The following is a 19,123-nucleotide window of genomic DNA, read 5'->3' as shown; positions in this document are numbered from 1 at the left end:
TACCATGTTCAGTTCACCTTTTGCTGCTGCTTATTCTGCCTCATTTGCCAATTCCTCAACAAGGTTCTTTTTTCCTTCTGGGCACTCCTTTTCACTTCTTTATCCTTTGGCTTATAATCTCCTTCCGTGCTCCTTCAATCAACCTTGATGATTTAACACTCAGCAGTTTGTCTTTGGCCTTTCTCCTTTCATCTGATGTTAACCATCTCTTTTCCTTTTTCTTTTGACAACCAATGATTTTCTTCGCTGCTTCAGAGGATGTATTTTTTATGTTAGTCCATGTACTTTCAAATATGTTATGGTCTTTAATGCATTAAAACACATGTAAGATCCTTTTTATATGCATTTCACCAGACATGAGTATACATGTAAGATCTTCTATATATACATTTCATCTGAGATGAGTAGACATGTAAGATCTTCTATATATACATTTCATCTGAGATGAGTAGACATGTAAGATCTTCTATATATACATTTCATCTGAGATGAGTAGACATGTAAGATCTTCTATATATACATTTCATCTGAGATGAGTAGACATGTAAGATCTTCTATATATACATTTCATCTGAGATGAGTAGACATGTAAGATCTTCTATATATACATTTCATCTGAGATGAGTAGACATGTAAGATCTTCTATATATACATTTCATCTGAGATGAGTAGACATGTAAGATCTAACATTTCATCTGATATGAGTGCACATGTGAGATCTCTATATACATTTCATCTGACATGACTATACATGTAAGATTTATATATACATTTCATCTGAGATGAGTAGACATGTAAGATCTAACATTTCATCTGATATGAGTGCACATGTGAGATCTCTATATATATTTCATCTGACATGACTATACATGCAAGATTTATATATATATATATGACATATTTACACATGTAAGATCCTCTCTATATACATTTCATCTGACATGGGTACATGTGTAAGATCTCTATATACATTTCATCTGATATGGGTACATGTTTAAGGTCTTTTCTATATATATTTTATCTGACATGAGTATATGTGTAAGATCCTAACTATAATCATTTTATCTGATATGGGTACATGTTTGAAATCTTCTCTATATACATTTCATCTAACATGAGTACACATGTCAGATCCTAACTATATACATTTCATATCATATGGGTACATGTTTGAGATCTTCTCTTTATAAATGTCATCTAACATGAGTACACATGTAAGCTCCTAACTAAATACTGTAAGTGGCACCACTAAGAGATAAATGATTTTAATCTTGACAAATTATTGATGTATTTACATTTGATGAAGTCTCCCAGGTCAATGTCCTCCACATTTTGCCCAGTCTCCACATATCTACTGAATTTCACCTCATTTAGCATGTCTTCAATCTAAGAAATAAGTAAAAGAACTGTTCATTAAGTACTTCATGTAGAACAAGATATAGGTCACTATGAACTATTTTGGGGGCATGATATTGTTTGGTTTTATCAAATAAAATGTCTAGTTTAGTTGTCATAAACAGAATCATAGATTTGCATTCATTCCACACAAACTGATTCAACACAGCACTCTGGTGACCTAAGTGGTTATAGCATTCACCTTGGATGTAGCAGGTCTTAGGTTTGAAACCCCCAGCCAAGTCATACCAAAGACTAATAAAAATGGTACTATCAGCTCCCTTGCTTGGCACTCAACATTAAGAGGTTAGTGTTAGGAATGGCTGGCCTGGTGTCAGGATGATGCGACTGGGTGGGACATGATGCTACATGTCTGTGGCATGATGCCCTAGTGCTAGACATCACTATAAGCTGACACACTGCAGACATCATAGCGATATGACTAAACCTCAAAATACATGGCCATACCAAAAAATTTAATTACTGTATACACTTGCTTAAAAAACAGTTCCAACTGTCAACAACAAAGACCATGACCTGCCAGTGCATTATGAGATGCTAGTCAGCATCTATGTTGTTTGTTTTACTCATTAGTCCTAACAAACCAAATAGACTATACAGCTGGATCCACTTATAAGTGAATATATACAGTATAGTACTTTTCCTATGATTAACTCAATTTTTACAAAATTCTGAGGTAGATTGATACTCATAAAATGATATCTTTACTAAATATTTGCCAAATTCTGTAACAGTAAGAGTGGGATTTTTATCAAGCTTGGGTTTGTCATTAGATAAATACAATACTGCAAGGTCTATTGAGTGTTGAGGTATGTCAAAGCAGCACATTTCTAATGTGATAGAATCACTTTTGGTTTCACTTGTTTACATTTTCACTTCACATTTTGAAACTAAAAATCCCCAACAGACTGCAATACATAATTATCACACATGAGTGTTAGGCCTTGCTGTTGAATATGAAAGTATGTTCTATACCACATATCTTCCTAACTTTCTCTGACTGCTCCGGTGGCCTAGTGGCTAGAGCGTCCGCCTCGGAAGCAGAAGGTCGTGGGTTCGATCCCGGCCAAGGCATACCAAAGACTTACAAAAATGGAACTAACAGCTGCCTCGCTTGGCACTCAGCATTAAGAAGCTAGTGTTAGGACTGGTCGGCCTGGTGTCAGGATAATGTGACTGGGTGGGATATGATGCTACATGTCTGCGGCATGATACCTGTCACGTTTACCCTGACCCAGAGTAGCCCCAGTTTGAAACATGTATAATCAAGGTAATTCTGACAAGCCATTGTTTGATGTTAAACATTGCCGAAGGCTAGCACTAATCCCTTATGTAAGATTGCCATGGCTAGAAGTGGAGAGCCAGACCTAGGAGCTGCGAGGCCGCCAGATAGCCAATCATCACCTAGATGTGGAAACGTTTGTCCAGATCAAAAGAAGTTGCCCGAAGAAGTGGGAGTGTCCTAACTTCTTTTCCCTGCAGACAGACAGCCAGGTTGAACTGGCTGCTAAGACAATTGGACAGGGTTACAGCGCCACCCAATCAGAATCGAGATAGGGGAGAGACCCTGATTTGGGTAGAATGATATCTCCGTGTCTTCCGGCAAGAATTAGTTTGCTAAGAGAAATTACCCAGAGGAGGTTAGCTTAACTCCGAATAGCCATTCGTTATTAGCGGGAAAATCTTAGAACAGGAAATTCTAAGTACAGACAGCTTCAAATAAGGAAGCTTTGAGGGACAGACCAGTTACAGTTTGGTCACATAGTCTCAGATAGAGAGACAAAGGAAAGGAGAAGAAAGGAGAGAAGTCAGGAGAAGTTGAAGTCTAGGAGGAAAAGGGGAGAGAAGGGAGGAAGAGGAAATTGGAAGCGAAATTGGAGGAGATATTCGAGAGGGAAACGGAGTCGAAGGAGGTGTTGGAGGAACAGAAGGAAGGAAAGAATTAGTGGGAGAGAAAGAGATGAGTAGACGCAAGAACAGGGGGAAAATCGAACTCACACTGTAAATCATGGGATGAATTAGGCTGTCACTTGGTCGAGGGAAAGACGGGTGATTGAGAGTTTATCGTTTTAAATTATCGAATTTATTAAATTGTTATTAATTGAATTTCATCTTCGTGTTCTCTATAATTTAGCCGTCGGTATTGCTGACTGGGGGCTCAGAGCTGTAAATCTACCTCGTCACTAATTTAACTTTCTAACTCCACGAGCCCGGGTGGAACTTTCATCATAATTTAATTAATATATATATTGGAAGAACCCCACCCCAATGCGTGCAAACGTCACAATACCCCAGTGCTAGACACCACTATAAACTGTCACACTGCAGATATCATAGCAATATGACTGAAAAATTGTTAGAGCTACGTTAAAAATCCAAATCACACACACATTAACTTTCTCTGCCCTAAACTATTATACATAGTTATCACTTAAAATTTACTGACACAGACTGGAGAGGAAATAAATTTGAATATAATAAACTGGGTACAACTTACCTATAATGATATTTGTCAATGATAATTTCAATATAATAAACTGGATGCAACTTACCTATAATGACATCTGTCAATGGTAATTTCAATATAATAAACTGGGTACAACTTACCTATAATGACATCTGTCAATATTTGCTGTACAAAAGATAACAAAAAGACCAAACATTATTTAACAAACAGAAATAAAATCTGAGAGAGAATACCTCTTGTTCTGAGGGATAGAATCCCATTGCCCGCATAACAAATGGCACCTCAGACAGGGAAATATTGGTTGACACCTTCCTTTTATCCAAAGCATTCACCCCTTGGCTGAAGAATAAATGCAATTTATAACTTATCATTCACATGTATAAAAGTCATAATGTCTGATCATAACAATAATTTGCCAAAATGTGACACCTTAGAAACACCATATTGTAATTTATGACACATAATTGACATATAAAAGAGTGTTGTTGTTGTTGTTGTTGTGGGGTTTAATGCCATTTTTCAGCACAAGATAGGCTATCCATGGTGGTCAGTATTAATGGTGGAGGAAGAACCCGGGAAAACCCCAGGAAGAACCACTGACCCACGAGAAGCTACTGGCAAGCTTTCTCACATACCTACATTGGCCGAATCAGAGACTCGAACCCACGCAGACAGAGGTGAGATGGCAGTGATCCGTAACAGAGAGCGCTTTAGACCACTCTGCCACTCGGGGCCCCTATAAAAGAGTGATAATAACACATATTACTGTGACATGCAACACCACATAGTAATGGTACAGACTGATATAAGGTACTTAATAAAATGCAATAAAGAGAATCTCCTTAAAATTAAATTACACAGGTTAAAAAGTTACATAAACTTATAGTTTAATAACATTCTTTTGTTTAATCATATTTTGAATTTCATTCGTAAGGTGCAATAATACAGAACAGTGAAGATTCAGGATATACATACAACCAATCAGAGAAAAGCATTGTTTTCTTAAGCCATGCCCATTTCTCAATTGAAGACAAGGCCACCACTTCAGTTAAAAAATCAAAATCCATACTTGCACATTAGAAATCATTGTCCACAAAGACAGTTTCATTGTTTTCAGGCAAAACACAATATTGTTCTTCAGTTTCATCTATATTTAGGACTGCATAAAAATTACCATGCAAAATGACATTTCACATGGTACCATTATGTCTTCACATCAAGATATGTAAACAGACAATGTTTGTTTATTCATTTAAAGGTATTTCATTTGTAGCGTTAGCAAAGATATCTCATTTATTTGAAAAAATGGTGAAGTATTTGTTTCAAAATTAAAATCTTACATAGGAAAAATATAGAGGCTTTACTCCTTTATCTAATACCTCATATGTTAAGTGTTTGTATAGATCAGTTGGTTAAAATGTTGGCCTTCTAATGCAAAGGTTGTGTGTTTGATCTCACCTGTCACTGGAAAATATTGTTCTCTTTTATTCTCCTTTTATTTTATTCTCAAAAACAAATTTCAAATTTCCAAATTGAAATGGTATACAGATTTCATATCATCTAATAATACATACACACACTGATGCATTTCACACTGTACCATCATGTCTTTCACATCAAGATATGTAAGCACACGATCCTTATTCATTCATTTAAAGTGTATTTTATTGTAGTATTAGGAAAGATATCTCATTTATTTGAAAAAAGTCCAATAGTTGTTGCATAATTAAAATCTTATGTAAGAAGTCTGAGCTTGAATGATCCTATATTCTAAATATAGTCCTCATTGAATATTATGTACAGAAAGGTAATGCAGGTGGGTGTAGCTTAAAAAAATTGGGTTCTTACAAGTATGACCCCCAAAAATTCATAAGGGCATAGCCAATCAGATGTCTGTAAATCATAACGACAAAAGAAAGATTAAATTATAACAATATGACACTCACTGTAAGCATCTCAGAGCATAAACTATTACTCAATTAGTCTAATAAATTCAAATCAAATGAATGCTAGATAATGGTGCTAAAGTCAGAAAAGATAATGGTATGAAATTCAGGTCAGATAATGTCAGGTTAGATAATGGTATGAAATTCAGGTCAGATAATGTCAGGTTAGATAATGGCATGAAAGCCTAGTTAGATAATTGCATGAAAGTCAGGTTAGATAATGGTATGAAAGTCATGATAGAAAATGGTATCAAAATCATGTCAGATAATGGTATGAAAGTCAAATATGGTATGAAAGTCAAATAATGGTATGAAAGTCAGGTTAGATAATGATATGAAATACAAGTTAGATAATGATATGAAAGACTGGTTAGATAATGGTATGAAAGTCATATTAGATAATGGTATGAACATCAGATTATATAACTACATGAAGGTCAGGTTAGATAATGGTATGAAAGTCATTTTAAATAATGGTATGAAAGTCAGGTTAGATAATGAAACTCAGGATAGATAATTGTATAAAAGTCAAGTTAGATAATGATATAAAAATCAGGTTGGATAATGGTATAATCATCATGTCAGATAATGGTATGAAAACCAGGCTAGATAATGGCATGAAAGCTGAGTTAGAAAATGGCATGAATGTCAGGTTAGACAATTGTATGAAAGCCAGGTTAGATAATGGTATGAAAATCAAATCAGATAGTGGTACGACAACTTCGTTAAATGAAGTTTTGTCAGGCAAAAGAATAAAACTGTGTTCAGTGTTTGGTATTCAGTTGTTTTCATTATTCATCGTTGTTGTTGTTACTGTTATTATTGTTATCATTGCTTGCTGTCCTAGCAATTGTTAAATCGGATATAGTGGCAGCAGCAATGTTAGTGATAGTAATTAAAACTGGTGGAAATAGGTTTTTTACATTTCAAACTTGAAACTAAGATCATTAAGAAATGTGATAAACAATAACATGTGTATGAAATGATATTATCCACCTTACCTGATATGAATGCAATCTCTTGGCTACCCTTGACAATAACTTAGGTAAATTATTTGAATCTGATGTTAAAAATTCCATCTTTCTTTATTTGCATGATTGACATTAAGAAGTGAAATGTGAACATTTTTTTTTACCTTCTTATCTGAGCATAGTAGAAATAATCCTCCAATTCAGCAAAGAGTTCTCCTTCTCTTCCTCCATCCAGTAAGCCATAAAAAGGAATTAAATCTTCACCTCCAAGTTTGGCCTGGGCTTCCAGTGCACTGCAGGGGGTAAAATAGGTTTTATTATGTAGATAAGTACTGTATATACTCACTTATAAGTCAGGTCCAACTGTAAACAACATAGACCCTGATCTGCCATTGCATAATGTGCCAGTATGTTTTGGTCTATGGAGTTTGTGAGGAGTAATCATTAGAACAAACAACATGAACTTCATCAGTTGGACCTGACTAAAAAGTGAGAATATATATAATATATATAGAATATACCAAATGGGACTTCTGACTAAATTGTCCATCATATGTACTGAAAGGGACTTCTGGCTAAATTGACTATCATATGCACTGAAAGGGACTTCTGGCTAAATTGTCCATCATATGTACTGAAAGGGGACTTCTGGCTAACTTGTCCATCATATGCAATGAAGGGGACTTCTGGCTAAATTGACTATCATATGCACTGAAAGGGACTTCTGGCTAAATTGTCCATCATATGTACTGAAAGGGGACTTCTGGCTAACTTGTCCATCATATGCAATGAAGGGGACTTCTGGTTAAACTGTCCATCATATGTACTGAAGGGGGCTTCTGGTCATATAGTTCATCATATGTAGTGGTGTGTGTTGATGTAAATCCAACCTGATATGGCAGTTTAATGTAGCCACAGATTATACAGATTTTTTTCTGAAAGTTTTTTTATATCATTAAAAAAGAGCATAAAGCTTCAGAGCTGTTCGAGTAAAAAACACATGGGACCCAGGGAGGCACTTTTAATGCTGAATAGTCACCCATAGATTCAATTTAGAATTTTGTATTGTTTTCATATGAAGCCTTTGGTAATTTGAGTATTCTGGCATGTATTTTTTTTAAAGTGCCTTCCCTGGGTCCCATGTATGTTTAAATGGAATAGCCCTCAGTTTACAACAAAGTGCATGTTGTAACAGAAATAAGTGTTTATAAGCTATAAAATTTGTCTTGTCAATATCAATGCCACAAGAAACACTGCATTCATAATGTTGTAGGCATTATGATGTCACCTACAGAAAAAGTCATACAGGTCATGTATGCATTCAATATCGATTATTTTAGTAATGGATGTCATTTTTTAGGTTTTTGATTTTACATACCTTTAAATGTCAACTATTCACTTTATTTTGATCCTCATACATCCATATTCCTTTGAAAGGTCATTATTTAGATGACTCAGCAAGTACCTATGGCAATATCAATGACTCAGCAAGTACCTATGGCAATATCAATGTTAAAGTATGTGGATATATTTGGACAAGATCAAATTACAGGTATGATCCAGTACAATCTGGATTGAAAGACATGCCCTGTGATGTCACAATGAAATCTACTTATTTTGATAAACAAATTCATACCACTCTATATTGTGATGGTTGACTCAACATACTCTTTTCTTGACCTGGCCACCATTGTAAAAGTACTTAACAATTGATAATTTTCATTTGGAAGTTTTTTTATGACAGTTAAGGTGCAGAGCATTCAACAAACAAGATTGAACAGACTTGAACAAAATTAGTGTTAAATTTTGAAACAACAATTTACATTTCATTTAAGAAGAGTAGATACACATATATGACCTGTATAACCTTTACTACAGAATGTCACTCATCTGGGATAGACATATCTGAGATGACTTTCTCAAAAGGGTTAACTTTTACAGAATGAGATAAATTATGATCACTTGCCAGCAGAAATTATAGCATTGTCATAATTGGCATAAAACAGTTACTTGCAGACAAGACATCTTTTTCTGGAGTCTGGTTTATAATAGACAATTTCTGAATTACTTCCCTTGGGGCAATACCCCAGCAACCCTTTAGCCTTTTCTAGGCAATAATGAACAGTTCTACATATCACCACTAGCACCTCAAAAGGGGCTTTACACATGCACTATCTTGTCAGTTGTGTTAAATCTAAGTGTTTCCTGAGTGTAGTTACTATCAATGAGTATTACAATATGTTTCTATTTTAACTGCAAATACTTACATGCTCATTTTTTTTAGACTGTAAGTAATTTAGTTTTTCAACAGTTGTCCTTACACAGTATTATGGGTTATTATTTAAAAGGTAAAAAAGTAGGCAATGGTTTCCAAAGACTTGGATGTATTCTAGCCATCTCCACTATGAAAAACAAATATAGAAAAAAATGCCTTCTGAAAATATACTGAGTACTGTACATCCATTCTCTTGGTATCTTTGATGGTCTACATGTTTATTAAAACTCGAGTTTTCACCACACAAGATATACATTATAAACTTTTATTAGTTTTCCATTGTGGAATAAGAATCATCTTTTCAAACCTATAAAATGAAAAAAGAATGATATAAACAATGTTTCCAATCTGACATAAGCAATTTTTCTGTAAATTTTACAGCATCCAGTAATACTTAGAAAAACAGGCAAACCTCAACCACAAATGAATTGCATTTTGGATTCCATTTTAACAGCAAAGAAATGGTCAGCTTTTGTTTTATATCAAACTGAATCAACTAATGTATTTATCACCAGTTGTCTGTGCAGCATGCAAAATATAAAAAAAGGATGGACCAGTTTATTATTTTGCCATAGGTCACTTCTGCTCTAACCTTTACATTTCTTTATAAAATAATAAATATCAGTCAACATCTATTTTCTAACTACAGATACAGGTACACCACCGATTTTATGGCAATGGATAGTCTGGCACATCTTTTAGTCCAGACAAAATTACGAGAGGGCACTTGAAATTCTTGACACTGCCAAATTAGTTCACTGGGCGCACACTCACTTGGATTGTTTACACTGCAGTTGTTGGTGGTGGTACCTGTATTTTGTGCTATTCTTGGCTTATTATACTTACATTTAACCCTAGCTATGGCTTCTAAGAAAAACTGAAGTGTCAGTGGTGGTGTCAAGTGTAAGCACCAGTCAATATCAATACAGGATAAAGTAGAACAATTGAAAAAACTGGACCATGGTGTTTCCATGCTAAAGCTGTGACACATATGGTATTGGTTTATCAACTGCTTACGATATAAAGAAGAAGAGGGACAAAATATTGAAATTCTATTCAGACAGTGATTCCAAGAAGCGAATGAACATTAGAAAAACAATGAAAGATGGTAAGAGTACTGAGCATGACCGAGTGATGATGGAATGGTTATGGCGACATCGGAGTGATGGAGTGGACTTGTCTGGCAGGATGGAAATGGACCAGGCTCAGTTGTTTTATAAAGAACATAAAATAGAACATGGGTGTGACTTTAGTGAAGGATGGCTTCAAAGGTTCAAGAAGCGTCATGGAACTTCCATGCATAAAGTGTGTGGAGAAAAATGGTCTGCAGACCACGAAGGCGCTGCTGAGTATGTGGACAAATTTCAGAAGCTTGTAGTTGATGAGCACACCAGTCCTAAGCAGGTGTATAATGCAGATGAAACTGCATTATATTGGCAATGTGTGACCTCAGTTGGTCAGGCAAAACTGTTAATCCGGCAAGGCTTTGGAACCAAGGGTGCCAGAAAATCGGTGGTTTACCTGTAGGACATTTATACTTTTTTATTGTAGATAGGACAAGTTTTGAAGGTCAATCACAGTAATGCATAACAGATAGGACAATTATTAAAGGTCAGTCACAATACTGCATAACAGATGGGACAGTTTTGAATATTCGATCCCAATACTGCATAAACTGAGAGGACCATTTTTATAAGTCACTATAGTACATAACAAACAACACCCTGACTCACTTGATATTGATCTCCCACATGTGGACTGAGGCATCGGATCCTCCGGCAGTGAAGACATACTTCCCATCATAACTAGTCACCATGTAAGCAACCTAATTAAAATAAACAATAGGCAATTTTTTAAAATCTTCTTTCTCCTCCCACTCCTCCTTAACCTCATCATCATCATCATTACCATAATATCATCATTATTATTATTATCATCATGATCATCTTCATTGCTGTTGTTGTCATCATATATGTTGTAGTCATCATCATTATCATCGTACTCCTTATAATCAGAGTCATCTTTTTCCCCATCATCACCAACACCACCACTATCACTAGTACCTTTAAATGTATCTTTGTCACTTAATTATGACCATTATAGTTTAATTACTATCAATATACTTGACACGGTTGTCAATATTTAAAACTGTCATGCCCATTCTTCTCCCTCCATGCCAATTTATCTATATAAGCTCTGTCTTACCCCTCCTGGATGAGCAATAAGTGCCATGGCATTATGTGGGTTGCCATCCAAAGGCAAAATGTGAAGCCCCACTTTATCTTTGGTGCAATAGGCCATGTATCTCTTGTCCCGAGCAGGATCTTTGGTTGGCACAATGGAAATCCTGGAAACATTTCATTAGAATTACATATATGACAATTCCATTTGTATAGTAACCCTCCACAAATGGAAAATACAACAGAATAAAGGTATAAATAAAATATTCATGTTCTGGCCCTGCTATTTATTTTTACATACTGGCAAACTCTGATATCTGGCCTGGCTGTTTATTTTTACATAAAAGGCAGACTGATATCTGGCCTGGCTGAAAATTCTTAGATAACAGTCAAACCCTGATAACTGGCCAGGCTATTTAAATTTACAATCATACCATGATAACTGGCCAGGCTATTTATATTTACATACAGTCATACCATGATAACTGGCCAGGCTATTTATATTTACATAGTCATATCATGATAACTGGCAGACTATTTATATTTACATGCAGTCATATCCTGACAAATGGCCAGGCTATTTTGTTTTACATAGTCATACCCTGATAACTGGCAGACTATTTATATTTACATGCAGTCATATCCTGACAAATGGTGAGGCTATTTTGTTTTACATAGTCATACCCTGATAACTGGCAGACTATTTATATTTACATGCAGTCATATCCTGACAAATGGTGAGGATATTTTGTTTTACATAGTCATACCATTATAACTGGCCAGGCTATTTATATTTACATACAGTCAGACCCTGATAACTGGCAGGCTATTTATATTTTATATACAACTGTGCCCTGATAACTCTAATACCAGTCACCTGAATGCTCAATATATCATAAACAATTTACCCAGTATTGCAATAAAGCTTTCTGTTACAGTGTACTGTGTGAGCTTGCTGTGAAATGGTCTTGCCTCACACTAACTTACCTTTGAACAGGTGATCCATATGTTGGTCCTAGAATTGTCTTCCTACACATCTTTGTTGTGGAGTTGTAAAGTTTGAATTTGTACTGAAATTTAAAAATCTAACTTTCTAATATGATAGAATTTACCCTATGTTCAACTCATAGTGACCAGAACTAAATTTTAGAATGTAAATGGGTTACTTGTAACTTTTTGAAGATGGAAACATTGAGAATGTAGCTAATCATGATAAATGCATATAATACTTTTCATTAATGCTAATAAAATTCCACTACATGTTAAGATATACATTTAAATGTTTGCATACAAGGTTTCTTTTATATTATTCTATTATGAGGGTACTGCCTTCTTCTATGGGACTGTTCTTCAAGTGTTGTCTGAAGGCTTGGGCACTACACCCTGCCAAAAAATAGTGTTCCAGAACAGACTTACTATTCACTTGATGTAATATAACATTTTGGCATGTGGCAATAGCCCTGGCTACATCAGGGCTAAGTATAGTATTTTAAAGGCAAGGAGAAATACTGTCCTCAAATAAAATCACCATAGTGAGCCAATGAGAACTTGAGAATTTATAATGTTATGCACTATAAAGGATTATTTTTACTGAATGTGCATTTAATTATGGACATGAAGCTGTTACATTCAAACCTGGAGTCCTGCCCTAACAACATGATTGTTGTTTTGCTTTATTTCTGCACAAGGCTATACTGTCAATATTTGCTTTTAAGTTGCATTTAACTGCAAACAACACAGACCTTGATCTGCCATCACATAATGTCCCAGCAGATCGGGATCTACACTGTTTGTTCTACTGACTAATCCTGCCAAGCTGCATCGATCCAGATCTGCCAATGCATTATGCTATGGCAGATCTAAGGTCTGTGTAATGTGTAGTTGGTCTCAATTTATAAGCAAGTATATATTGTAATCTGGTACTCAAACCGATTATTATTATTTGAATGTTGTAGAAGTGAAGAAACTGTAGTGGTGGCACACAAGGTTATAAAGCACATTTGATTAAGCACTGATCACACAACTATCTACATTCATAAGTAAATGAAATGTAATTTTGTTTCTAGTTATAAGGGAAATGCATGTATTTATTATATGATTTCTTTGAGATTCATTGGATGACACAAAGTAATGTGATGTGCAGTATTACACCATACTGCACTGCTGTGATGTCAGGTATACTTTTCCTCATGTCATGAAGTTTAATTTGTGTCAAGATGCAACTGAAATGGCATTTTCATTATTCTCAGTTTATTTAAATGTTAAAGTTTCTCTCTAAAGCATGTAACTGAACAATTACAGGACTTTCCTGAGATGAATATAAAATTTTATGAACCAGCTAACCCATAATACTGACCTTTACAAAGGTCTGTAATTGTATATTATAATGTTGTAAACATCTCTACAACTTCTGTTCAGATAAACTGATCATTGAAATGGAATGAAGAAAATTGCTGACTATCCTTGATAGCAGAGAATCATGGATAGTAACATATTTATTCAGTGTTTTAGATGGTTCAGACGCTGCCCAGGACATTTGCCCTAAAGCTTGTCTATGAAGCTTGTCCAAAATTCAAGGCAATCCAGAAAATGTCAGGACATGTTTAAGAACGATCATAATGTTTACGTGCAGGACTCCTTCTAATAATTGACTCTTTCTGTCAGTTAATTGCAGTTTTGTCAGCATTTTACCTCAATAAATTCAGATACATTATTTTTTTTATTGTATTACTTATTTTAAAAAAATCAACAAAGCCAAAAACATCAGAACAACTTAATTCTAACAATCAAATGACGAAAGATATGACCAAATCCTTATCTGTAGGATGCTCTAGTTACCTGACTGCTTATCTACCACAAATTCTTAAGGGTGTACATGCTAACTTAATTTCTTGCACATGATTTACGATATGCACATGGTTGTATTTGTTTCAGTAGAAATATTCTCTTAACTATTTCTTAGTCAAAATATTCATCTTCAGTCAAAGACAATTCTGAACTTGACTGATGATGGTGATTATTGATAATTATTCCAAAACATGAAATGATATTATTTCTTTGAGTTTTATATTTTTTTCAGAAATGCTATTTGTATCAGCTTTTTTGTAACATTCGCTGTTTGAGAAAAACTTACAATGGCCAAAGACTATATTCTTTTGCAGTGAAAAAGCTTGAAAATAATTTTAAAAATTTTATAGTTTAAATGGCAAGTAAATATAGGGAGAAAATAAAATTTAAGCTAATATTTATAGATATTCCATGCATGGGATTTAGTGTGTGCAGATGAATGATGTTCCCTGAAAATGTCATATTTTTTAAAGATGCTTAATTTTAAGGTTTACAAACATACCTGTTTAACTGTGGTAGACACATAAATATCATGGAAATATTAACTGATACCAAATTGGACTGATTTTTTTTTAAATTCTGCATATTCTTGTTGCAATAGCTGTATTTAGGAGATTTTATTCTTTCTTTTACACATTTATAAAACAGTTCTAGCACTTATATTTGGATGAGAACACTGTGCAATGCACTCCTCAATAGGTAATGCCATTTTGCTAATTTGGCTATTCCATGATTGTAAAGCATACTGCAGGAGATGATTCAGCAAATAAAAACAAAGTTTTAGTAACTGTACAATGATGTAAGCAAGCTGTGGGGACATTGGCTTGCACTGCATCAAGCCCAAATGTGAAATGTAGTGATAAAATGTCATCTGAGTAGTAGTCAATATAGCCAAACAACTCCTTACTAAAAGAAAACTCATGCACTGTCCATGAACTAGTGTCCATCTGAAACAATTTATATTATTGGAAAGATGGAACAAAAAGAATTTTTTTTTACATTCTCATGATCAGTTGGGTAAATTAAAGGAATGGTGACCAATTTACTCACATAAATATACCCCTGCTTTCCCATACCCCACCTTTAAACCATGATGAATATGGAATCGGGTCAAAATTAGTACTTCCATTTCAGTACCCATGAATGTAGTTCCAGTCTATTTTTAGAAAAAAAATTCCTATCTCATTTTGCTGGTGATAGAAGTATATTTTTATGCATTTTTGATAGGGATTTAAAGGTAATTGTTTATTCTTGATAATATGAGATCAAGGTGTTGTTGTCTGTGTGTATTTCGGCGACAGTGCGCAGTGAATAATAAGGCCTTGGTGATGATCCAGAAGTGAAATCTGTTCTGTTTACATGCTGCTCTGTTGACAGTCCAGCATCTCAAAAAAGAGCAGGTCAACCTTTGACAAGAACTTCACTGTGAAGTCATCTTTGAAGATATTTTGGATTTATATATGATTTGCATTGATTGTCGCACAGTGAAAAGGTCAGTACTGAGAAACAAATGTAGAGAACATATACTACAATTAATTGTGTTCTATGCCCATATGAGTCATTAGGGATAAAATGGCATAACTCTTCTGAAAATAAGTGTGAATGCAATTATTGGTCAAAATGCATATCTTTCGATGATGACCATATTACACACTAAGTTTCACAGCAATTCATATTGCAAGAGTATTTTCAGTCACAAAATTCCATCATATACTGCACCCAATTGTCAGTCCAAAGGGCAATAACTCTAACAAAAATAACAGAACCATAAAGATTTGTCAATATGCATGTCTTTAGAAGATGATCATAGCATTACCAAGTTTTACAGAGATTTATAAAAAAAAAACTGCAAGACAAGCTGCATTATTATGATATATACAGCAGCAAGTCAAAAAGGGCTTAGTTTGTAGGAGCAGAGTTTTCTGTTGATATGCACATTTTCAGGTAATGATCATAAATATTTAATTAAGTTTCATGGTAATCCATCAAAAACTGTGGAACTAGTTGTGCCAACAAGGTTGTGTCATTCATTTCATTAAGCTACAGGACAATAAAGGGCAATAACTGTAACACAAATTGCAGGAGCAGAATGATTTGTTGATACACTGTATGTGCATTTTCAGGTGATGGTCATCAACATTTATGAAGTTTTATGGCAATCCATCAAAAACTGTGGAACTAGTTGCACTAACAAGGTTTTGTCATGCACTGTATTAAGCAACAAGACAAAAAGAGCAATAACTCTAATACACATTGTGGGAGCAAAGTGAATCATTGACATTAACATCTTCAGATAATGACATTCATTTCTTCCAAGTTTCAAGGCAATCCATTTAAAAACTGACACTAAATATATTCACAAGATTATGTCACAACTTCATACCACTAAAAGTAGAAAGGGCAATAACTCTTATAACAATTGCTGGACAAAGCGATGCTGATACCTGAAAGTCATGACCATAATTTTTACCAAGCTCTTGCCAATCCATCAGAAAGTCTGGGACTAGTTGCACTAACAAGTTAATGTCATAAAGCTACATGATAATAAGGGAAATAGTTGTAATACTGTAGGGGCAAGGTGATTTGTTAATAAATGCATTGTCATGTGATGACCATAATATACAGAAAGTTTCAAAGCAATCCATTAAAAACTGGGGGTGAATTTCACTGATGAGGTTGTGTCATGCTGTACCTTAAATTACAAATGAGCAATAACTCTAACAAATACTGGAGAAGTAAAATGATTTGTTGATGTGTGCAATCCACCAAAACTGCAGGACTAGTTAGTTAATATATACCTCCACCTCTAAAGAGGGTATATATTTATTAATTCACCTCTATACATGTGGGTATATAAAAAAAATAACTTATTATAAAAGGATGAGAAGGTGCTAAAAAGAACTATCAGTTAAATCAATTATGTAAAAAAAATGTTTCACTTCAGTACTCACCTGGTCATTGATTGTGACAATAAAATGTTCCTTGGTGATGGGTGGGTACCACGTCATGCACTGTGGTACAGCACTCTGCTCAATTCGGTCTACACTGGCAAGCTTCAGGTCATCCTTACTGCTGTTTTCAAGGTCATACTCCACCTGGAACAGAACATTTTTTTTATCTGGAGTCTCATCTATTATAAATTTGTTGAATCTGTAACGTTTTTGATTATGGATTACTTGGATCTATGTTCAATCAAATTTATGGACTATTTCAACAAATTTGTTTAAGCAGTTCAAAAGAAACCTTATGTTATGTTCCTTACATTATGTGAATAAGTCAAAAAAATGTCCTGTTGTATTCTTTATGGGATAATTCTTTAAATTTTCACAACTCAAATGACTTTGAAAGAAGAAATATATCATCATGTCTAGATACTAACACTTCAGTCACTATTACTCATAACTTATTTAGTTTTGGTTTGATTTTTGGGTATAAGTGTGAATAAAGAAACTATTTCCATATATAAATTTATCTCCATTTACTTATACAATCTCAAGGCCAAGTGAAAGTAGTATAATATTAGCATTCTTAATTATTTTTTTGTACTAAGAAATATACAGACACATGAGAGGAATTAATAATAATTACATCCTCAGGCTGGCAGGAGAACAGTGATTAAGGCATTAGATTTCTGACCAGAAGGGTGTGGTTTTGGTTCCATTGACTGATCAGCTTTCATAATGTGCCCTTGAGCAAGGTACTTTATTGTACTTGCCATGGCATGACATAACCTCCAAAGTGCTGGTATGCCATAAAACACTAAAGCATCATCTGGCTTAAATGACACCATACACATTTGTAATGTCAGCTGTATTCAAACTGGAATTACATATGGTGCTTGAGTGTAGTTTTTGTTTTGTTAAAATCTTTTTGTAGGTATTTGGTATATAATTTATGTACCAGGCAAATAGATAATGATAATACAAATTTTGCTGTGTGCGACTGTTTTCTGTAGAGCTAATAATATAAAGACTTTGAACCCTTGGGCTCAACCACTTTCCTCTTGCTCTGGAAAACATTTTCATACACCAAGGCACATATTATCCCTATATTCACCCTGGCAAGGCACATGTTATCCCTACATTCACCCCAGCAAGGCATATATTATCCCTATATTCACCCCACCAAGGCACATATTATCCCTATATTCACATTGGCAAGGCACATGTTATCCCTATATTCACCCCAGCTAGGCATATATTATCCCTATATTCACCCCACCAAGGCACATATTATCCCTATATTCACCCTGGCAAGGCACATGTTATCCCTACATTCACCCCAGCAAGGCATATATTATCCCTTTATTCAAGTCAACAGGGCACATATTATCCCTATATTCACCCCAACAAGGCACATATTATTCCTATATTCACCCCCAGCAGGGCACATATTATCACTACAGTAGTCCCCCTCTTATAAGGCCACCCCTAATGCAGCAGGAAAGTGGCCTTATAATGAGGGTGGCCTTTCTAGAGGGGGATGACAAATGCGAATAGTAAATACATATGAAGAAAATCACAAATACATTTAATTCTAAAACATTTAATATTTTCATTAAAAAATCACATGCATGTTGTGAAATAAATGTAAAACAAACTGTGTCATCATTTTCAAAAGAATGCTATGAATAACCATTGATATAGTTTTAAAACTGTCTTTATAATTATGTTACAGATCACATCATCTGTCATGGTAACAGTCTAAAACACAAACCAGCCTTGTCACAATTAAAAATATCCTTGCTGTCATATCCCCTGCATATATCGTTTAGGTTTTTGTTCCAATCTTCGACAACTTCATTATTAACATCAGCTGATTCTCCACTAAGGACAGAACACTTAATATTGTGTCGCACTTGAAATCTGTGCAACCATCCGTTACTTGCGGTAAAGTCGTCATATCCCAATTCAACTGACAAAATTGTTGCTTTTTCTTGTCATTCAAATCAGGATACAAACGTCTCCTGGCTCAAACAATCTTCCTTTCTCCGTCCATTTCACTTTCCCACTTCTGCAGAA

General features: G+C 34.7%; 1 protein-coding gene across 3 annotated transcripts in view; it reads right to left on the bottom strand.

Moving 5' to 3' along the window:
• The window catches only part of LOC149777018 (cilia- and flagella-associated protein 251-like), a 73,101-nt gene that overhangs the window by 9,452 nt on the left and 44,526 nt on the right, over positions 1-19,123 (bottom strand). For all 3 annotated transcript variants that reach the window (XM_089941779.1, XM_089941780.1, XM_089941781.1), the window contains 7 exons: positions 17,054-17,197; positions 12,243-12,325; positions 11,281-11,422; positions 10,809-10,900; positions 6,965-7,093; positions 4,117-4,222; positions 1,296-1,386 (listed from right to left, as the gene is read on the bottom strand). In XM_089941779.1, coding sequence (XP_089797905.1) covers positions 1,296-1,386; positions 4,117-4,222; positions 6,965-7,093; positions 10,809-10,900; positions 11,281-11,422; positions 12,243-12,325; positions 17,054-17,197 — 787 coding nt within the window. The remainder of the gene's footprint in view (positions 1-1,295; positions 1,387-4,116; positions 4,223-6,964; positions 7,094-10,808; positions 10,901-11,280; positions 11,423-12,242; positions 12,326-17,053; positions 17,198-19,123) is intronic.

Source organism: Sinohyriopsis cumingii, chromosome 18 (genome assembly GCF_028554795.1).
Source record: "Sinohyriopsis cumingii isolate HCF-2022 chromosome 18, ASM2855479v2, whole genome shotgun sequence".
NCBI lineage: Eukaryota > Metazoa > Mollusca > Bivalvia > Unionida > Unionidae > Sinohyriopsis > Sinohyriopsis cumingii.
Note: the sequence above shows the minus strand (reverse complement) of the source record. Positions and strands in the feature narration are given on the sequence as shown.